Source organism: Callionymus lyra, chromosome 4 (genome assembly GCF_982586985.1).
Source record: "Callionymus lyra chromosome 4, fCalLyr1.hap1.1, whole genome shotgun sequence".
Lineage (NCBI taxonomy): Eukaryota > Metazoa > Chordata > Actinopteri > Syngnathiformes > Callionymidae > Callionymus > Callionymus lyra.
This window is the reverse complement of record NC_141821.1, coordinates 3,083,562-3,107,287: the sequence shown is the minus strand read 5'-3', so window position 1 is coordinate 3,107,287 and position 23,726 is coordinate 3,083,562. Positions and strand designations below refer to the sequence as shown.

At 42.0% G+C, this 23,726-nt stretch overlaps 1 protein-coding gene across 2 annotated transcripts; it reads left to right on the top strand.

Annotated features, from left to right (window-relative positions):
* Positions 1-40: 40 nt before the first annotated feature.
* yme1l1a (YME1-like 1a) lies at positions 41-21,408 on the top strand. Of its 2 annotated transcripts, none has more exons than XM_087788443.1 (18): positions 41-247; positions 903-1,022; positions 2,241-2,409; positions 2,489-2,590; positions 3,201-3,301; positions 5,024-5,171; positions 5,237-5,317; positions 6,670-6,843; positions 6,915-7,067; positions 7,134-7,266; positions 7,329-7,391; positions 8,131-8,243; positions 10,636-10,791; positions 16,755-16,906; positions 16,970-17,096; positions 17,264-17,337; positions 19,214-19,300; positions 21,079-21,408. In XM_087788443.1, exons 1-18 carry the CDS (start codon positions 212-214, stop codon positions 21,217-21,219), a joined length of 2,130 nt encoding a protein of 709 aa, XP_087644569.1. In that variant the 5' UTR covers positions 41-211; the 3' UTR covers positions 21,220-21,408. The 2 variants fall into 2 exon arrangements, with proteins under 2 accessions (XP_087644569.1, XP_087644568.1); XM_087788442.1 differs by having other exon boundaries at positions 5,237-5,341.
* The last annotated feature ends 2,318 nt before the right edge of the window (positions 21,409-23,726 follow it).

Sequence of the window (23,726 nt, the reverse complement as noted above, 5' to 3'; positions counted from 1 at the left end):
CCGCTATTGCAACTCCGGAAGTGCGTCATTTGTAGTCCATTTGACCTCCGAAGAAGCCGCAGAAGCTGTTAGCTAAGAGCTAACTTGGAAGTTGTGTAACGAAAAGACACACAAGGATACGACACCGGTGACGACTCGACAACTGTGATCTGACACAGGATCCAGTCCCACACCTCGAGTCCATCTGCAGGTGTTTCAACAACATACCATAATGTTTTCACTTTCAACGTCGTTTCAACCACAACAGGTAAGCTAGCGCGTGTCTTTGAGACGCACACAGCCGGTGTTTACGTCGTTACGTCCTAACTTTTGCTCGTGATTGTCAAATATTTACAGTTAGTCTGGAAGACATTATGATTCAGATCCGTGTTTGTGAAGGTTTGACTGCAGATGTGGATGACGGGTAACTTCTCGGCTAATGTTAGCATCTGATGTGTCTCAGAATGATGTCCTTCTGACACGTCTGTTTATTTCCGCCACCGACCGTTTCATAAGAGTCTAATAATAGTAATATAAACAATTATAGAAGAATAATAACAGTCTTCAAACGCTCCAGTAAAAGGCCAGACTAAGAGCTGCAGTTGAATAACCTCACGGATGTGACGTCATTGTTGTTGTTTGCGTCTGTGGTCTGACTGAAGAAGACAGACCGAAGACATGATTGTTAGAAATGATAATAATATATTTTGTTTAAAAGGGACTTTCTTTATACTCAAGGTCACTTAACAAGTACTAAAGGTAAACAATAAAACCACATAATGGTTACACACACAGTCACGAAGCTCAGGTGGTAAAAGAGTTCCAGATCTAACTAAGATTCATTAAAAAAAAAGATTATTTTGATATAATTTGTGTCCAATTGCTGTATTTCGATTCTTGATTTATGTTTGCTGTCCCGCCAGATGGTCGTGCCCCTGAACCAGCTCATCAACGTGTTCCACTCCCTGAAGAACTCGGCCACGGCGGCCGTCCAGACCCTCAACAAAGACTGCACTTCAGAGAACAGTCCTTCTCTCAGAGAGGTACGAGTGAGACCCCGACGTATCTGATTCAATCGCTGATGGTCTTCGAGTGTCGTCGCAAAACATGTCGCCATGACAACCGTTTCCACCTCTGAGCTGTGTTGATGGGCTCATGTTGACGGATGTTAAAAATATTGATTGATATAGTATATATAGTCTATATATAGTATTGACGTACTATTTGTCGCACATTGGGGACATTTTTGTAATCGCAGTAAATTAAACATAAATACAAATGTTATGAAGACATACAGACCACTTTAACGATGACAAACACAACAATGAAATAGAAAATAACAATAATAAATACAAATATAAATAAAAATGTATGGGGTGGTGTTCCTAATTAGACATGAGTTGTATTTGTTTTGTTTTTAAAATAATTAGTCTGACTGCAGTGGTCAAAAACGAACAGCAGAATCTCTCCTTTCTACAACATGTGTAAACAAGTCATATATCTTTACATTGGTAAATAAAATAACAACAGGATCTTCTGGTCAAACTTGATTCTTGCCAAAAAAAGTCAACATGTTGTTTGTGTAGAAAATATACAACTGTTATAAAACCACTCATTTATAGAATAAAGTTTGTTGTGTTGTAATCTTCTCCACCCTTAAACGATCACAAGTTGATTTCAAATGTCAGGTTAGAGGGAAATATTTACATTTGAAGATAAAAAAACCCTGTTATTGTTGATTTAAAGAAACAATATTTATGTAGCTACATTTGATTAAAATTATTGTTAACGTTTATCTATATATATATATATTATTTATTATTGTTTTTATTTTATATTTGATTTATTATTATTATCAATTGTTTTCGTTTTATATATAATTCTATATATTTTTTGACATATTTTTAATATGTTTCTTAATATAATGTGTTTGTATGATAAATGTTTTTCCTGTAAACTGGTCTGACAAACTTAATTTCCCCAATTTGGGAAGAACAAAGGAACATTATCTTTGTGTTTGTGTGTCGTACAGAGAAGAGGTGTAGCTAATAAGAATAGTTTGATGTAATTCAATCGACCTCCGTGGACGTGTCACCAGCTCCTTGAAACATGTTCAGTGAAGAGACGTAGACTTTAATAAGTAATAGTAAAAGCTGTGGATTTGAACAATCAATTAGGTTAAACTAATGTAGATAAAGGCGTTACTCGATTGTGGCTGTAGGAAATCAAATTTCACTTCACATGTGTTTCCTCCTTTACAGCCATGTGTGATCCTGAGAGAGCTCGGCCTGTCGGAGGTCGGAGCAGGTCAGCTGGAGGAGCTGGTGAACAAGTTACTGCCTTCGCCCGGACTACAGGAACTCCCCACCTCGACTTCAGCATGGAGGACGAGTCACGTTTCTTCGCAGAGTTTCTTCCAGAACAAAAATGGTGAAGATACATGTTCACTTTTCCACATCTCTGGAAGTTGATTGATTTGATTGATTGATTGATTTTTGTCTGCTTGCAGGTTTTTCACAGAGCGGGCTGGGCGGTTTCGGGTCACCAATATTCCACAGACGATCCCGAAGCCCTTTAAATAACTTTTGCTCACAACTTCACACGCTTCCTGGTAAGAGATTGAATTTTAGCTCTAATTAAAAAATGAATAAGTGAAATCCTTGGACGCTGCTGTGATTGAACGAGATAAATAATCCAGTGTCCTGTGTTGTATAATTAATGCATAATCATTAGCTCCAAAATATTTGTATTTTACTCTGAAAATAAGATGTTTTGACACTAAAATACAGTATAAAATCAGTAAAGGGCACTTGACTTATTTACTCAACAACACTGTCTCCCATGTTTTGCCAGTTCCTCTGCAGTAGAAAGTTTGTTTTAGGAAATCTCATGGAATCTGGTCTAGAGAGAGATTTTCAGAGCAAATGGCTGAAAATCACGATTGTTGTTTGACTCGTCTGAACTCAGCTGTCCAAACCCTCCCACACTTCCACCCCAAAATAATACTTGCAGAGGTTAACACTGAGAGATTGTGTTGCCGTGCACAAAGTGTATTTATTATTTAGTTTTACAAAAACGTTTAAAGCAAAATTGAACGTTGTGTAAATCTTGCAAAATATGTTGTTTTCAAAAGGAAAGGCCATGTATTTTAGGGATCTTGTCTATTTTAGGGACCTTTGATGATTTATAATAATAGTTTTGTCTTGCTGTTGTTGCTCCAGTGTGGAACCAGAGTCGAGGATTCAGGACGCTCGGAAAGAGCAGGAGGCTTGAGTATCAGGGGGTTGCAGAGCAAGAGTCCTACATGCAGTCCTTCTTGAAGGTTTGTGTTCATGTTACTGATGTTCAACTTTATTCAAAGTGTCTTATCATAACAAAGTTATCTCAAGACACGTTACAGTTTAACTAAGACTATATTGGAGGAAAGAAAAACAGTTACAGCAACAATGAGTGAATCACTGCGCATCACACGAGTATTTTTCTTATTTTTATTTTAAATAAGATTCTGTAATTATATTTTAACCATATATTTATTATATATTTAACATTTTTCTGATGTTTTGGATACATAATACAATAAAATGAACTAAATATATCAAAATAAATCATCAACAAGCTGGTTTTGATTTCTAGTGACGTGTCGGTGAAGCTTCATGAAACAGTGTCATGTTGTTCAGAGGTCAGTAGGTGGCGCCATCAGTTTAAAAATAAATGTTTAATTAGAAAACTTGTTCAAAACAAAATAGTGCAAAGACGCCATCTAGTGGACTCTGAAGATAATGACACTGTTTCATGACGCTTCATCAACACATCACTACCATCTAGTGGACTCTGAAGATAACGACGCTGTTTCATGAAGCTTCATCAACACATCACTACCATCTAGTGGACTCTGAAGATAATGACACTGTTTCATGAAGCTTCATCAACACATCACTAACATCTAGTGGACTCTGAAGATAATGACACTGTTTCATGAATCTTCATCAACACATCACTACCATCTAGTGGACTCTGAAGATAATGACACTGTTTCATGAAGCTTCATCAACACATCACTACCATCTAGTGGACTCTGAAGATAACGACACTGTTTCATGAAGCTTCATCAACACATCACTACCATCTAGTGGACTCTGAAGATAATGACACTGTTTCATGAAGCTTCATCAACACATCACTACCATCTAGTGGACTCTGAAGATAATGACACTGTTTCATGAAGCTTCATCAACACATCACTACCATCTAGTGGACTCTGAAGATAATGACACTGTTTCATGAAGCTTCATCAACACATCACTACCATCTAGTGGACTCTGAAGATAACGACACTGTTTCATGAAGCTTCATCAACACATAACTACCATCTAGTGGACTCTGAAGATAATGACACTGTTTCATGAAGCTTCATCAACACAACACTACCATCTAGTGGACTCTGAAGATAATGACACTGTTTCATGAATCTTCATCAACACATCACTACCATCTAGTGGACTCTGAAGATAACGACACTGTTTCATGAAGCTTCATCAACACATCACTACCATCTAGTGGACTCTGAAGATAACGACACTGTTTCATGAAGCTTCATCAACACATCACTACCATCTAGTGGACTCTGAAGATAATGACACTGTTTCATGAAGCTTCATCAACACATCACTACCATCTAGTGGACTCTGAAGATAATGACACTGTTTCATGAAGCTTCATCAACACATCACTACCATCTAGTGGACTCTGAAGATAATGACACTGTTTCATGAAGCTTCATCAACACATCACTACCATCTAGTGGACTCTGAAGATAATGACACTGTTTCATGAAGCTTCATCAACACATCACTACCATCTAGTGGACTCTGAAGATAATGACACTGTTTCATGAAGCTTCATCAACACATCACTACCATCTAGTGGACTCTGAAGATAACAACACTGTTTCATGAAGCTTCATCAACACATCACTACCATCTAGTGGACTCTGAAGATAATGACGATGAAAACTAATCTAAAATCTTCCCATGATTCTCATCAGGGTCTGCAGGGGAAGGAAACAGAAAGGCCTCAGTCGTTGGACCAACTGGTGAAGCAGAAGAACCTCGCTGAGAACCAGCAGGAGGCCTTCAAGACGGGTTTTGCTGAAGGGTTCATGATGTCTCGCGCCGACTGGAAGCAGAATCGATGTCAGGAAGATCACTCGCTCTCTCCCTCCTTCAGAGACTCACTCTCTCACTCTCTGTGTTCACAGACATGATTTGGCGGAGAAGGTTGATCACTTTGGTCGTCATACTCATTGTCTTTAGTGTGGCCAAAAACCCGATTCTCTCCGGTAAAGGCTCATTTTCTGACGCTGGTTTGTGTTTGCTTTTCTCTCTTCCCACCACACCAGGGGTCTCAAACTCGCAGGTCCGTGGGTCATATAGGGTCCGTGACATGATGGTCTGTGGCCCTCTGAGTTGTATGAGTGCAGGCAGAGCGAGTGACTCGTGGTCTCATCCAATGTTAGAGCTTTGATTATCAACCGTAATCTTTGGAAGGGCTAACGGCCACCAGGGGGCGCTCTCTAGCAGTAGAGCCAAAAGCGAGACAGACGTCGGGAAAGATGATGCGCTGAAGAAGACACTAGTTTTAATTTTGAGCGGTAATTTTGCGCAACATACACACACACACTCATCACGAGAACACAAATGCATATGCTGCGGCTTATATTCAAGTGCGGCTTATAGTCTGAAATGTACGGTAGTTAAGTTTTAACAGATCTATAAAATGAAATGAGACGTACAATTAAAATACTATAATGTTCAGTGAAAACATATCAATATCATTTGGATCAAAGAAGTTTAGGAAAACTGCTGAAAGACCCCCCCCCCACAAATGCAACGGCCCAGTCTCGACAAGAATTGACCTCTCTGACCCCCGACCCGTTGAGTTTGAGACCCCTGCACATTAGTCATAACTGCGGTTCTGTGAAGGGTCGAACCTTCTTTCTCGGACACTTAACCTGACAAACGTAATGAGCTTCGGGCCGTAAACACGAATATTGAGCCGTTTGTTCGGTAACATTCTTTGAGGACTTCCTGTCGAAGGAACTCAAATGATGTTGTGTATCACAGTATCATGTTTAACGCTCCGGTGACACAAGAACCAGGAACGAACATATGAAGTCTATGTGAAGTGAACCACAACCTTTCAGACTCCAGTTTTACGAATGATAAACATTCAACTGTGATTTCTGTTCTTCAGACGTGATTCACCGTCTCGCAGTTTTTAACGCACATTACTAAAGATGAGAAGCTTCTTATCTTTTGTTCAATCCGTTCTAAGCAGCAGCTAAACTTCAACAACCACAGAACATGGTGTCGGACACTAATGACCACACACACCTTACTTATGGTGCCAACGAAACACTGACCTTCCATGATGCCCGTCTACACACTCGTCTACTTAGTGACGTCTGATTGGTCGATACCAATCGATGTTGCTTTGTCAAAAGGGGTCGACTGGGCGGCAAAGCCTAACGGGAGGTTTAGGTCACCGTTAATGGAAGGGTTGTTGAGCGGGAGGACACGTTTGTTCTTTAAACGACATCTGAACTTCAAACATCTCGATTGTTCAAAGATAATAGATGGACAGAACTTTATCGATCATCTGCAGATGTTTACGAAGTTTTGACTCCCACAGTGGGTTTCCGCACCTCGTCCGGACTGACCACCGCCGTGGACCCGATGGAGATGAAGAACGTGACGTTCGATCACGTCAAAGGAGTGGAGGAGGCCAAGAACGAGCTCCTGGACGTGGTGGAGTTCCTGAAGAACCCTCAGAAGTTCACGGTTCTGGGCGGGAAACTCCCCAAAGGTGATCTCAGGCGTCGGTTTGCATGTCGTTGTTCACGCTTCTCTGAGACTGACCGTGTTGGTCTCCGTCAGGGATCATTCTGGTCGGACCCTCCGGGACGGGGAAGACCCTGTTGGCTCGAGCTCTGGCCGGGGAGGCCGGCGTGCCCTTCTACTACGCGTCGGGGTCGGAGTTCGACGAGATGTTCGTGGGCGTCGGCGCGAGTCGCATCAGGAATCTCTTCAGTGAGTCACGGTTGGGAAACGAATGTTTTTTCTCGGGATCCACTGATCGCCGTCTGCTCACCGCAGAGGCGGCCAAAGCCAACGCGCCCTGCGTGATCTTCATCGACGAGCTGGACAGCGTGGGCGGGAAGAGGATCGAGTCGTCCATGCATCCGTACTCCAGGCAGACCATCAACCAGCTGCTGGCGGAGATGGACGGGTCGGTGCTTCTTCACCAGTTTTTCCGTTCGATCGCAACTTCAACTCTTTCGTGATCCTCAGGTTCAAACCCAACGAGGGAGTCATCGTCGTCGGCGCCACAAACTTCGCTGAATCTCTGGACAAGTACGTCTTCGTTCTTCCCGATTCACCGAGAAACGTTCAAATGTTCTTCTCAGTCGGGAAGTTTTGATCGACACGTCAGTGTCCGTTGTCTTGAAACAATTTTAACCCAACATTCCACTGGTCTTTACAATTGTGTGTTTAAACCTTTAGATAATTTGCAGCATCGAGGTTTGTCAGGTTCTACTCGAGGTTTCTGCCTCTTAGAAGGAAGTTTTTCCTCCACCGTTGCCTCTCGTCTTTGGCTGTTTCTCTCTAAGTGTTATTTAAACTTCAATTCTCTAGCGATGACTCTGTTATGGTTCGACACTTGTTGTTGTGACATTTCATTACCTTCATTTTTAGTGTCTTTGGCTTTATTCATTTTATACTTGCATTGTTTTCTGCTAAATGTGTACGACTTTAAGAAGTAGGATTATTTAAACCACAAATAATTGAATATCTTGAGAATAATCCCTCGATAGAAAATGACTTGTGGACGTGAGTCGCTGTAGAAAAAACCATCCACTGGCACAAAAAGGTCAAATATCACAGAAGTACGATTAGGAATATTTTGATGCGTTTCAATCGCATTAATAAGATAAATCGTATGTTTTTAATTAAGTGATTAAAAATGACATTTAATTCGACAACTTTATCTTGTTTTCTATTCCCTATGTGTCACGACAGAACCTCTAGAAAATGAAAGAATATTTCCACGTGTAGCATCGACAGGTAATAATGGTGTCGTCTTCCTTCTCAGCGCTCTGGTGCGACCAGGACGCTTCGACATGAAGGTGACCGTCCCGGTGCCGGACATCAGAGGTCGCATCGAGATCCTCGACCTGTACCTGTCCAAGATCAAGAAGGACTCGTGTGAGTGGACACTCGTTGACACGTGTGAAGTCGTACACTCGTTGACACGTGTTTAGTCGTACACTTGTTGACACTCGTTGACACGTGTGAAGTCGTACACTTGTTGACACTTGTTTAGTCGTACACTTGTTGACACTTGTTGACACGTGTGTAGTCGTACACTTGTTGACACTTGTTGACATGTGTGAAGTCGTACACTTGTTGACACTCGTTGACACTTGTGTAGTCGTACACTTGTTGACGCTTGTTGACACGTGTTTAGTCGTACACTTGTTGACACTTGTTGACACGTGTGTAGTCGTACACTTGTTGACACTTGTTGACACTCGTTGACACTTGTGTAGTCGTACACTTGTTGACACTTGTTGACACTCGTTGACACTTGTGAAGTCGTACACTTGTTGACACTCGTTGACACTTGTGTAGTCGTACACTTGTTGACGCTTGTTGACACGTGTTTAGTCGTACACTTGTTGACACGTGTGTAGTCGTACACTTGTTGACACTTGTTGACACTTGTTGACACGTGTGTAGTCGTACACTTGTTGACACTTGTGTAGTCGTACACTTGTTGACACGTGTTTAGTCGTACACTTGTTGACACTTGTTGACACGTGTGTAGTCGTACACTTGTTGACACTTGTTGACACTCGTTGACACTTGTGTAGTCGTACACTTGTTGACACTTGTTGACACTCGTTGACACGTGTTTAGTCGTACACTTGTTGACACTTGTTGACACGTGTGTAGTCGTACACTTGTTGACACTTGTTGACACTCGTTGACACGTGTGTAGTCGTACACTTGTTGACACTTGTTGACACGTGTGTAGTCGTACACTAGTTGACACTTGACACTCGTTGACACGTGTTTAGTCGTACACTTGTTGACACTCGTTGACACGTGTGTAGTCGTACACTTGTTGACACTTGTTGACACTTGTTGACACTTGTTGACACTTGTTGACACTTGTTGACACTCGTTGACACGTGTGTAGTCGTACACTTGTTGACACGTCTGTAGTCGTACACTCGTTGACACGTGTGTAGTCGTACACTTGTTGACACTCGTTGACACGTGTGTAGTCGTACACTTGTTGACACTCGTTGACACGTGTGTAGTCGTACACTTGTTGACACTTGTTGACACGTGTGTAGTCGTACACTTGTTGACACTTGTTGACATGTGTGTAGTCGTACACTTGTTGACACTCGTTGACACGTGTGTAGTCGTACACTTGTTGACACTCGTTGACACGTGTGGTGGTCGTACACTTGTTGACATGTGTGTAGTCGTACACTTGTTGACACTTGTTGACACGTGTGTAGTCGTACAATTGTTGACACTCGTTGACACGTGTGTAGTCGTACAATTGTTGACACTCGTTGACACGTGTGTAGTCGTACAATTGTTGACACTCGTTGACACGTGTGTAGTCGTACACTTGTTGACACTTGTTGACACGTGTGTAGTCGTACACTTGTTGACACTCGTTGACACGAGATCCAGTAGCTCGGTGCTCGTCTAGTAATGTCTGGTGACTCTATTATACCAACATACAAACATATTATTTATATAAAGCATTTTTGAATTATTGGAGCTAGAATATCAATGTGTTAATAAATAACTATTTAATTAACTTGTTCCCAAAAGACAATTCAATGTTGTCTCAACACAAGGGATACCACAAATACATTTGTTTTGGGGCCTTCGGGTCACCTTGACCCAGAGATAACACAATGGTTAAAAAACATTTCAATAAAAATAAAAGTTTCAACATTAAAAGTGTTAAATTCCCTCAACTTTTCGGTGCCACTGATCCGAACCCTCTCAAGTGGTCCTGATCCGAACCCTCTCAAGTGGTCCTGATCCGAACCCTCTCAAGTGGTCCTGATCCGAACCCTCTCAAGTGGTCCTGATCCGAACCCTCTCAAGTGGTCCTGATCCGAACCCTCTCAAGTGGTCCTTATCCGAAACCCTCTCCCGTCGTCCTGATCTGAACCCTCTCCAGTGGTCCTTATCCGAACCCTCTCCAGTGGTCCTTATCCGAACCCTCTCCAGTGGTCCTGATCCGAACCCTCTCAAGTGGTCCTGATCCGAACCCTCTCAAGTGGTCCTGATCTGAACCCTCTCAAGTGGTCCTTATCCGAACCCTCTGAAGTGGTCCTGATCTGAACCCTCTCCAGTGGTCCTTATCCGAACCCTCTCCATTGGTCCTTATCCGAACCCTCTCCAGTGGTCCTTATCCGAACCCTCTCCAGTGGTCCTGATCCGAACCCTCTCCAGTGGTCCTGATCCGAACCCTCTCCAGTGGTCCTGATCCGAACCCTCTCCACTGGTCTCTCCCGCGCGTCTGCATGAATGAACCTTAATTCCATTGTTTCCTCCGCAGCTGTCGACTCCGAGATCCTCGCCCGAGGCACCGTGGGCTTCTCGGGAGCCGAGCTGGAGAACCTGGTGAACCAGGCGGCCCTGAAGGCAGCAGTGGACGGGAAAGCCTTCGTGACCATGAGGGAGCTGGAGTTCGCCAAGGACAAGCTGCACATGGGTGAGTGGAGACTGATGGTCTCAGTGATTTAGTGTCACTTAATGGTTTTTACACAAATGTTGTTCTCAAGCATTTCATCATTATTGTGCGTGTGACTCTATTGTATTCAATTCAATTTTATTTAAAGTGTCTTATCATAACAAAGTTATCTCAAGACACTTTAAAGTTGAAGTAAGACTATAGTTGATTAAGGAAAAATGGATCCCAGCAATTCAACAATGAGTGAAACACTGTGCAGTGAGCTATGGCGAGGAAAAACATCCTTTTAGAAGAAACCTCGAGCAGAACCAGACTCATTGTTGACGGCCTTCTGCTTTGACCGGCTTGGAGGAAGGATTGGGGGGTAGACAAGGAGTGAGAAAAAAGAGCAGAGTGTAGGAGAGTCCATGGAGGTGCTGGAGAGAACTCTGGATCTGATGACGTGGTGAAGATCCTGGATCAGCAGCAGCTCTGGAGGTGGAGCCCTGGGGCTGTTTAAACTGCACAGGTGATGAATGTAATGCAGAAAATAAGGATATACAGAGCTCTGTGTCTAAAACTAGGGGCTTGAAAACTGAAGGCCCTGGCTCCAAATCTACATTTAGAGATTTGTGGTATAACTAATAGGTCCGAGTTTAAGGATCAGAAGGTCCTAGGGGGTTGGTAAGTTTGGATTAGATCTTTAATGCATGTTGGTGCTAGACCATGTAAGGCTTTACAGGTTAGGAGAAGGATTTTAAATTGTATCTAAATTCTACAGGAAGTCAATGTAGTGAAGACAGTACAGGTGTGTTCGCGCCTCTTAGTCTTAGTCAGGACACGAGCTGCAGATGAATGAGCTGAAGATTTCTGAGAGACTTTTTAGAACATCCTGACAGAAGAGAGTTACAATAGTCCAGCCTGGAGGTTACAAAAGCATGGATGAGCTTCTCAGCATCTAAAGGAAGGAAGTGCCTGATTTTTGAAATGTTACGAAGGTGGAAGTAAGCAGTCCGTGAGATTTGTTTTATGTGTGAGTTAAATGATCCTCGTCAAAGCAGACACTGATTCTTTACAGTGGTGCTCGTAGCAGGAGCAAGTTATGGAAAGATCATTAGTTAAAGATTGTCTGAGATGTTGCGGACCAACTAGTAAAACCTCAGTCTTTTCCGAGTTCATTAGGAGGAAGTTCTTGGTCATCCAGGACTTGATATCTGTGATACAGGACTGTAGTTGTTTTAGCTGATTTCATTCATCTGGCTTCATGGACAAGTAGAGTTGGGTGTCATCAGCATACTCCGCCCACTGAAAACACGTTTTTCTTCTGGAGATTAAATCTTGTTGACCATAACCACACCCACTCTGCTGTGATTGGTCAAGCATGGGGGTTTGTCACCGCACGTCATCAATAGTCTCCACCTCTAAGGGACTCGTTGTATAAACAAAGTGTGTTTACACCCTGGAGGAGTGAAGCCATTATTACGTCATAATGGACTCTCGTAACCTCTCGTTCGTCCAGATTTCAGAGCAACTTTATAAAGTAATACGTTTAAAACATGGTCTTGATGAGAAGTTACTGCGTCTTGAAGAACATTCACTACATGACACCAGAGTTGATACTAGTTGATGATTAATGACACCCGAGTTGATACTAGTTGATGTTTAATGACACCAGAGTTGATACTAGTTGATGTTTAATGACACCAGAGTTGATACTAGTTGATGTTTATTGACACCAGAGTTGATACTAGTTGATGTTTAATGACACCAGAGTTGATACTAGTTGATGTTTAATGACACCAGAGTTGATACTAGTTGATGTTTAATGACACCAGAGTTGATACTAGTTGATGTTTAATGACACCAGAGTTGATACTAGTTGATGTTTAATGACACCAGAGTTGATACTAGTTGATGTTTAATGACACCAGAGTTGATACTAGTTGATGTTTATTGACACCAGAGTCGATACTAGTTGATGTTTATTGACACCAGAGTCGATACTAGTTGATGTTTAATGACACCAGAGTTGATACTAGTTAATGTTTAATGACACCAGAGTCGATACTAGTTGATGTTTAATGACACCAGAGTTGATACTAGTTAATGTTTAATGACACCAGAGGCGATACTAGTTGATGTTTAAGGACACCAGAGTTGATACTAGTTAATGTTTAATGACACCAGAGTCGATACTAGTTGATGTTTAATGACACCAGAGTTGATACTAGTTATGTTTAATGACACCAGAGTCGATACTAGTTGATGTTTAATGACAACAGAGTCGATACTAGTTGATGTTTATTGACACCAGAGTTGATACTAGTTGATGTTTAATGACACCAGAGTTGATACTAGTTGATGTTTAATGACACCAGAGTTGATACTAGTTATGTTTAATGACACCAGAGTCGATACTAGTTGATGTTTAATGACAACAGAGTCGATACTAGTTGATTTTTATTGACACCAGAGTTGATACTAGGTGATGTTTAATGACACCAGAGTTGATACTAGTTATGTTTAATGACACCAGAGTCGATACTAGTTGATGTTTAATGACAACAAAGTCGATACTAGTTAATTTTTAATGACACCAGAGTCGATACTAGTTGATGTTTAATGACACCAGAGTTGATACTAGTTGATGTTTAATGACACCAGAGTTGATACTAGTTGATGTATAATGACACCAGAGTTGATACTAGTTGATGTTTATTGACACCAGAGTCGATACTAGTTGATGTTTATTGACACCAGAGTCGATACTAGTTGATGTTTAATGACACCAGAGTTGATACTAGTTAATGTTTAATGACACCAGAGTCGATACTAGTTGATGTTTAATGACACCAGAGTTGATACTAGTTAATGTTTAATGACACCAGAGGCGATACTAGTTGATGTTTAAGGACACCAGAGTTGATACTAGTTAATGTTTAATGACACCAGAGTCGATACTAGTTGATGTTTAATGACACCAGAGTTGATACTAGTTATGTTTAATGACACCAGAGTCGATACTAGTTGATGTTTAATGACACCAGAGTCGATACTAGTTGATGTTTATTGACACCAGAGTTGATACTAGTTGATGTTTAATGACACCAGAGTCGATACTAGTTGATGTTTAATGACACCAGAGTTGATACTAGTTATGTTTAATGACACCAGAGTCGATACTAGTTGATGTTTAATGACAACAGAGTCGATACTAGTTGATTTTTATTGACACCAGAGTTGATACTAGGTGATGTTTAATGACACCAGAGTTGATACTAGTTATGTTTAATGACACCAGAGTCGATACTAGTTGATGTTTAATGACAACAGAGTCGATACTAGTTGATGTTTATTGATACCAGAGTTGATACTAGTTGATGTTTAATGACACCAGAGTTGATACTAGTTGATGTTTAATGACACCAGAGTTGATACTAGTTATGTTTAATGACACCAGAGTCGATACTAGTTGATGTTTAATGACAACAGAGTCGATACTAGTTGATTTTTATTGACACCAGAGTTGAAACTAGGTGATGTTTAATGACACCAGAGTTGATACTAGTTATGTTTAATGACACCAGAGTCGATACTAGTTGATGTTTAATGACAACAAAGTCGATACTAGTTAATTTTTAATGACACCAGAGTCGATACTAGTTGATGTTTAATGACACCAGAGTTGATACTAGTTGATGTTTAATGACACCAGAGTTGATACTAGTTGATGTTTAATGACACCAGAGTTGATACTAGTTGATGTTTATTGACACCAGAGTCGATACTAGTTGATGTTTATTGACACCAGAGTCGATACTAGTTGATGTTTAATGACACCAGAGTTGATACTAGTTAATGTTTAATGACACCAGAGTCGATACTAGTTGATGTTTAATGACACCAGAGTTGATACTAGTTAATGTTTAATGACACCAGAGGCGATACTAGTTGATGTTTAAGGACACCAGAGTTGATACTAGTTAATGTTTAATGACACCAGAGTCGATACTAGTTGATGTTTAATGACACCAGAGTTGGTACTAGTTATGTTTAATGACACCAGAGTCGATACTAGTTGATGTTTAATGACAACAGAGTCGATACTAGTTGATGTTTATTGACACCAGAGTTGATACTAGTTGATGTTTAATGACACCAGAGTCGATACTAGTTGATGTTTAATGACACCAGAGTTGATACTAGTTATGTTTAATGACACCAGAGTCGATACTAGTTGATGTTTAATGACAACAGAGTCGATACTAGTTGATTTTTATTGACACCAGAGTTGATACTAGGTGATGTTTAATGACACCAGAGTTGATACTAGTTATGTTTAATGACACCAGAGTCGATACTAGTTGATGTTTAATGACAACAAAGTCGATACTAGTTAATTTTTAATGACACCAGAGTCGATACTAGTTGATGTTTAATGACACCAGAGTTGATACTAGTTGATGTTTAATGACACCACAGTTGATACTAGTTGATGTTTAATGACACCAGAGTCGATACTAGTTGATGTTTAATGACAACAGAGTCGATACTTGTTAATTTTTAATGACACCAGAGTTGATACTAGTTGATGTTTAATGACACCAGAGTTGATACTAGTTGATGTTTAATGACACCACAGTTGATACTAGTTGATGTTTAATGACACCAGAGTCGATACTAGTTGATGTTTAATGACACCAGAGTCGATACTAGTTGATGTTTATTGACACCAGAGTCGATACTAGTTGATATCTAATGACACCAGAGTCGATACTAGTTGATGTTTATTGACACCAGAGTCGATACTAGTTGATGTTTATTGACACCAGAGTCGATACTAGTTGATGTTTAATGACGCCAGAGTCGATACTAGTTGATGTTTAATGACGCCAGAGTCGATACTAGTTGATGTTTAATGACGCCAGAGTCGATACTAGTTGATGTTTAATGACACCAGAGTCGATACTAGTTGATGTTTAATGACGCCAGAGTCGATACTAGTTGATGTTTAATGACGCCAGAGTCGATACTAGTTGATGTTTAATGACGCCAGAGTCGATACTAGTTGATGTTTAATGACGCCAGAGTCGATACTAGTTGATGTTTAATGACGCCAGAGTCGATACTAGTTGATGTTTAATGACGCCAGAGTCGATACTAGTTGATGTTTAATGACGCCAGAGTCGATACTAGTTGATGTTTAATGACACCAGAGTTGATACTAGTTATGTTTAATGACACCAGAGTCGATACTAGTTGATGTTTAATGACAACAGAGTCGATACTAGTTGATGTTTATTGACACCAGAGTTGATACTAGTTGATGTTTAATGACACCAGAGTCGATACTAGTTGATGTTTAATGACACCAGAGTTGATACTAGTTATGTTTAATGACACCAGAGTCGATACTAGTTGATGTTTAATGACACCAGAGTCGATACTAGTTGATGTTTAATGACACCAGAGTTGATACTAGTTGATGTTTAATGACGCCAGAGTTGATACTAGTTGATGTTTAATGACACCAGAGTTGATACTAGTTGATGTTTAATGACACCAGAGTTGATACTAGTTGATGTTTAATGACGCCAGAGTTGATACTAGTTGATGTTTAATGACGCCAGAGTTGATACTAGTTGATGTTTAATGACACCAGAGTTGATACTAGTTGATGTTTAATGACGCCAGAGTTGATACTAGTTGATGTTTAATGACACCAGAGTTGATACTAGTTGATGTTTAATGACACCAGAGTTGATACTAGTTGATGTTTAATGTCACCAGAGTTGATACTAGTTGATGTTTAATGACACCAGAGTTGATACTAGTTGATGTTTAATGTCACCAGAGTTGATACTAGTTGATGTTTAATGACACCAGAGTTGATACTAGTTGATGTTTAATGACACCAGAGTCGATACTAGTTGATGTTTAATGACACCAGAGTTGATCAGCAGAACAAAAGTTTGTAAAAGTTTAAATGGACTTGTGGTCTTCAGGCCCGGAGAGGAAGAGTATGGTCATCGACCTGAAGAACAAAACCATCACAGCGTATCACGAGTCGGGTCACGCCATCGTGGCCTACTACACCAAAGGAGCCATGCCTATCAACAAAGCCACCATCATGCCTCGAGGAAGCGCCCTGGGTTTGGTGAGTGCGGCGAGTTGTTGATGTGTCCTGGACTCACCTGGACTCACCTGGACTCACCTGCAGGTGTCGATGCTCCCAGAGAAGGACCTCTGGCACGAGACCCGAGGTCAGCTGCTCGCCAACATGGACGTCCTGATGGGAGGACGAGTGGCAGAGGAGCTGATCTTTGGAGAGAACGACATCACCACAGGTGAGTGTGTGTCTCACCTGTGCTGAACACACCTGAACCTGTGTGTGTGTGTCACCTGTGCTGAACACACCTGTGTGTGGGTGTGGGTGGGTGTGTGTGTGTGTGTGTGTGTGTGGGTGTGGGTGTGTGTCACCTGTGCTGAACACACCTGAACCCGTGTGTCACAGGAGCGTCGTCTGACTTCGATAAAGCCACGAGGATCGCGAAGATGATGGTGATGAGGTTCGGCATGAGCGACAAGGTAACGTGTGGAGACTCCAGTGTTTCATGTTTCAAACCAGACCAGAGACACAGTCGTTACACAATTCGAAACTTCTCTCTGTGCGTTTCTTTTTCTCTGTGTGCGTTTCCTTCTGTCTGTGTGCGTTTTTTTTCTGTGTGTGTGTGTGTGTGTTTCCTTCTCTCTGTGTGTGTTTCCTTCTCTGTGTGTGTTTCTTTTTCTCTGTGTGTGTTTCCTTCTCTCTTTCTGTGTTTCCTTCTGTGTGTGTGTTTCTTTTTCTCTCTGTGTGTTTCCTTCTCTCTGTGTGTGTGTTTCCTTCTCTCTCTCTGTTTGTTTCTCTCTCTGTGTGTGTTTCTCTCTCTGTGTGTGTGTTTCCTTCTCTCTCTGTGTGTGTTTCCTTCTCTCTCTGTGTGTGTTTCCTTCTCTCTCTGTGTGTGTGTTTCCTTCTCTCTCTGTGTGTGTGTTTCCTTCTCTCTCTCTGTGTTTGTTTCCTTCTCTCTCTGTGTGTGTTTCCTTCTCTCTCTGTGTGTGTGTTTCCTTCTCTCTGTGTGTGTGTGTTTCCTTCTCTCTCTGTGTGTGTTTCCTTCTCTCTCTCTGTGTGTGTTTCCTTCTCTCTCTGTGTGTGTTTCCTTCTCTCTCTGTGTGTGTTTCCTTCTCTCTCTGTGTTTGTTTCCTTCTCTCTCTCTGTGTGTGTTTCCTTCTCTCTCTGTGTGTTTCCTTCTCTCTCTCTGTGTTTGTTTCCTTCTCTCTCTGTGTGTGTGTTTCCTTCTCTCTGTGTTTGCTTCCTTCTCTCTCTCTGTGTGTGTTTCCTTCTCTCTCTGTGTGTTTCCTTCTCTCTCTCTGTGTTTGTTTCCTTCTCTCTCTGTGTGTGTTTCCTTCTCTCTGTGTGTGTGTTTCCTTCTCTCTGTGTTTGTTTCCTTCTCTCTGTGTTTGTTTCCTTCTCTCTCTGTGTGTGTTTCCTTCTCTCTCTGTGTGTGTGTTTCCTTCTCTCTCTGTGTGTGTGTTTCCTTCTCTCTCTGTGTGTGTGTTTCCTTCTCTCTCTGTGTGTGTTTCCTTCTCTCTCTCTGTGTGTGTGTTTCCTTTTCTCTCTCTGTGTGTGTTTCCTTCTCTCTCTGTGTGTGTTTCCTTCTCTCTCTGTGTGTGTTTCCTTTTCTCTCTCTGTGTGTGTTTCCTTCTCTCTCTGTGTGTTTCCTTTTCTCTCTCTGTGTGTGTTTCCTTCTCTCTCTGTGTGTGTTTCCTTCTCTCTCTCTGTGTGTGTGTTTCCTTTTCTCTCTGTGTGTGTGTTTCCTTTTCTCTCTCTGTGTGTGTTTCCTTCTCTCTCTGTGTGTGTTTCCTTCTCTCTCTCTGTGTGTGTGTTTCCTTTTCTCTCTCTGTGTGTGTTTCCTTCTCTCTCTGTGTGTGTTTCCTTCTCTCTCTGTGTGTGTTTCCTTTTCTCTCTCTGTGTGTGTTTCCTTCTCTCTCTCTGTGTGTGTGTTTCCTTCTCTCTCTCTGTGTGTGTGTGTTTCCTTCTCTCTCTCTGTGTGTGTTTCCTTCTCTCTCTGTGTGTGTTTCCTTCTCTCTCTGTGTGTGTTTCCTTCTCTCTCTGTGTGTGTTTCCTTCTCTCTCTATGTGTGTGTTTCCTTCTCTCTCTCTGTGTGTGTTTCCTTCTCTCTCTGTGTGTGTTTCCTTCTCTCTCTGTGTGTGTTTCCTTCTCTCTCTCTGTGTGTGTTTCCTTCTCTCTCTGTGTGTGTTTCCTTCTCTCTCTGTGTATGTTTCCTTCTCTCTCTGTGTGTGTTTCCTTCTCTCTCTGTGTATATTTCCTTCTGTGTGTGTCTAAGTCTCTAGGGTTGTTGGTTTAAATCTAGGGTTGTTGGTTTAAATCTAGGGTTGTTGGTTGAATTCCTCTGTGTCTCCTCAGCTCGGCGTCATGACGTACCAAGACATCACAAAACAAAGTCCAGAGACACAAGCAGCCATAGAGCAGGAGGTCAGAACATTGTTGAAGGTCAGTCAGTCGTGAAGATCCTCCTCCCTTCTCACCCTCTTCACCCTCATCACCCTCTTCTTCATCCTCATCACCCTCTTCTTCATCCTCATCACCCTCACCCTCATCACCCTCTTCATCACCCTCATCACCCTCTTCTTCATCCTCATCACCCTCATTTTTCACCCTCTTCTTCATCCTCATCACGCTCTTCATCACCCTCATCACCCTCTTCTTCACCCTCTTCTTCATCCTCATCACCCTCTTCTTCATCCTCATCACCCCCTTCTCACCCTCATCACCCTCTTCTTCATCCTCATCACCCTCTTCTTCATCCTCATCACCCTCTTCTTCATCCTCATCACCCCCTTCTCACCCTCATCACCCTCTTCTTCATCCTCATCACCCTCTTCATCACCCTCTTCTTCATCCTCATCACCCTCTTCATCACCCTCATCACCTTCTTCTTCACCCTCTTCATCACCCTCTTCTTCACCCTCATCACCCTCTTCTTCATCCTCATCACCCTCTTCATCACCCTCATCACCCTCTTCTTCATCCTCATCACCCTCTTCTTCATCCTCATCACCCTCTTCATCACCCTCTTCATCACCCTCTTCATCACCCTCTTCTTCATCCTCATCACCCTCTTCATCACCCTCTTCTTCATCCTCATCACCCTCTTCATCACCCTCTTCTTCATCCTCATCACCCTCTTCTTCATCCTCATCACCCTCTTCTTCACCCTCTTCTTCATCCTCATCACCCTCCTCTTCACCCTCATCACCCTCTTCTTCATCCTCATCACTCTCATCACCCTCTTCTTCACCCTCATCTTCATCCTCATCACCCTCTTCTTCATCCTCATCACCCTCATCCTCATCACCCTCTTCTTCCTCACCCTCTTCTTCATCCTCATCACCCTCTTCTTCATCCTCATCACCCTCTTCATCACCCTCTTCTTCATCCTCATCACCCTCTTCATCACCCTCATCACCCTCTTCTTCACCCTCTTCATCACCCTCTTCTTCACCCTCATCACCCTCTTCTTCATCCTCATCACCCTCTTCATCACCCTCTTCTTCATCCTCATCACCCTCTTCTTCATCCTCATCACCCTCTTCATCACCCTCATCACCCTCTTCTTCATCCTCATCACCCTCTTCATCACCCTCATCACCTTCTTCTTCATCCTCATCACCCTCTTCATCACCCTCATCACCCTCTTCTTCATCTTCATCATCCTCTTCTTCACCCTCTTCTTCATCCTCATCACCCTCTTCATCACCCTCTTCTTCATCCTCATCACCCTCTTCTTCATCCTCATCACCCTCTTCTTCACCCTCTTCTTCATCCTCATCACCCTCCTCTTCACCCTCATCTTCATCCTCATCACTCTCATCACCCTCTTCTTCACCCTCATCTTCATCCTCATCACCCTCATCACCCTCTTCTTCATCACCCTCCTCATCACCCTCATCACCCTCACCCTCATCACCCTCTTCTTCATCCTCATCACCCTCTTCATCCTCATCCTCATCACCCTCTTCTTCACCCTCATCACCCTCTTCTTCATCCTCATCACCCTCTTCTTCATCCTCATCACCCTCACCCTCATCACCCTCATCTTCATCCTCATCACCCTCTTCTTCATCCTCATCACCCTCATCCTCCCTCTTCACTCTCACCCTCATCCTAACCCTCTCCTCCTCTCACCCTCTCCTCCTCTCACCCTCTCCTCCTCTCACTCTCTCCTCCTCTCCTCCTCTCCTCCTCTCACCTTCTCCTCCTCTCTGCAGGACTCGTACGAGCGAGCTAAGACCCTCCTGAAGACCCACAACAAAGAGCACAAGTCTCTGGCGAACGCGCTGCTGACCCACGAGACTCTTGACTTCAAGGAGATCCAGTTGGTCCTGGAGGGCAAGACTGTGGAGAACTAGTGCGAGCAGAGCTTCATGTTCTGAGGCTTCGTGAGGCTTCATGAGGCTTCATGAGGCTTCGTCTCCTCGTGTCTCGTTTCTTAACTTTTAAAGAATCATGAATTTAGTTCAGTCTCTTTATTTTTTTATTTATTCAAGAATGTTCGCTGAGAATGAAAGTCTGTTCTTCAATAAACATCAAGATCTTCATCCTCCGTCTCTTGTTCTTCAATAAACATCAAGATCTTCATCCTCCGTCTCTTGTTCTTCAATAAACATCAAGATCTTCATGCTCCGTCTCTTGTTCTTCAATAAACATCAAGATCTTCATGCTCCGTCTCTTGTTCTTCAATAAACATCAAGATCTTCATCCTCCGTCTCTTGTTCTTCAATAAACATCAAGATCTTCATGCTCCGTCTCTTGTTCTTCAATAAACATCAAGATCTTCATCCTCCGTCTCTTGTTCTTCAATAAACATCAAGATCTTCATCCTCCGTCTCTTGTTCTTCCATAAACATCAAGATCTTCATGCTCCGTCTCTTGTTCTTCATAAACATCAAGATCTTCATCCTCCGTCTCTTGTTCTTCATAAACATGAAGATCTTCATCCTCCGTCTCTTGTTCTTCCATAAACATCAAGATCTTCATCCTCCGTCTCTTGTTCTTCATAAACATCAAGATCTTCATCCTCCGTCTCTTGTTCTTCCATAAACATCAAGATCTTCATGCTCCGTCTCTTGTTCTTCATAAACATGAAGATCTTCATCCTCCGTCTCTTGTTCTTCCATAAACATCAAGATCTTCATCCTCCGTCTCTTGTTCTTCATAAACATCAAGATCTTCATCCTCCGTCTCTTGTTCTTCCATAAACATCAAGATCTTCATCCTCCGTCTCTTGTTCTTCATAAACATCAAGATCTTCATCCTCCATCTCTTGTTCTTCCATAAACATCAAGATCTTCATCCTCCGTCTCTGGTTCTTCAATAAACATCAAGATCTTCATCCTCCGTCTCTTGTTCTTCCATAACCATCAAGATCTTCATGCTCCGTCTCTTGTTCTTCATAAACATGAAGATCTTCATCCTCCGTCTCTTGTTCTTCCATAAACATCAAGATCTTCATCCTCCGTCTCTTGTTCTTCCATAAACATCAAGATCTTCATCCTCCGTCTCTTGTTCTTCATAAACATCAAGATCTTCATCCTCCATCTCTTGTTCTTCCATAAACATCAAGATCTTCATCCTCCATCTCTTGTTCTTCCATAAACATCAAGATCTTCATCCTCCGTCTCTGGTTCTTCAATAAACATCAAGATCTTCATCCTCCGTCTCTTGTTCTTCCATAACCATCAAGATCTTCATGCTCCGTCTCTTGTTCTTCATAAACATCAAGATCTTCATCCTCCGTCTCTTGTTCTTCCATAAACATCAAGATCTTCATCCTCCGTCTCTTGTTCTTCCATAAACATCAAGATCTTCATCCTCCGTCTCTTGTTCTTCATAAACATCAAGATCTTCATCCTCCATCTCTTGTTCTTCCATAAACATCAAGATCTTAATCCTCCGTCTCTTGTTCTTCCATAAACATCAAGATCTTCATCCTCCGTCTCTTGTTCTTCATAAACATCAAGATCTTCATCCTCCATCTCTTGTTCTTCCATAAACATCAAGATCTTCATCCTCCGTCTCTTGTTCCTCATAAACATCAAGATCTTCATCCTCCGTCTCTTGTTCTTCCATACACATCAAGATCTTCATCCTCCGTCTCTTGTTCCTCATAAACATCAAGATCTTCATCCTCCGTCTCTTGTTCTTCAATAAACATCAAGATCTTCATCCTCCGTCTCTTCTTCTTCAATAAACATCAAGATCTTCATCCTCCATCTCTTGTTCTTCCATAAACATCAAGATCTTCATCCTCCGTCTCTGGTTCTTCAATAAACATCAAGATCTTCATCCTCCGTCTCTTGTTCTTCCATAACCATCAAGATCTTCATCCTCCGTCTCTTGTTCTTCCATAAACATCAAGATCTTCATCCTCCGTCTCTTGTTCTTCATAAACATCAAGATCTTCATCCTCCGTCTCTGGTTCTTCATAAACATCAAGATCTTCATCCTCCGTCTCTTGTTCTTCATAAACATCAAGATCTTCATCCTCCGTCTCTTGTTCTTCATAAACATCAAGATCTTCATCCTCCGTCTCTTGTTCTTCCATAAACATCAAGATCTTCATCCTCCGTCTCTGGTTCTTCAATAAACATCAAGATCTTCATCCTCCGTCTCTTGTTCTTCCATAACCATCAAGATCTTCATCCTCCGTCTCTTGTTCTTCCATAAACATCAAGATCTTCATCCTCCGTCCCTTGTTCTTCCATAAACATCAAGATCTTCATCCTCCGTCTCTTGTTCTTCATAAACATCAAGATCTTCATCCTCCGTCTCTGGTTCTTCATAAACATCAAGATCTTCATCCTCCGTCTCTTGTTCTTTATAAACATCAAGATCTTCATCCTCCGTCTCTTGTTCT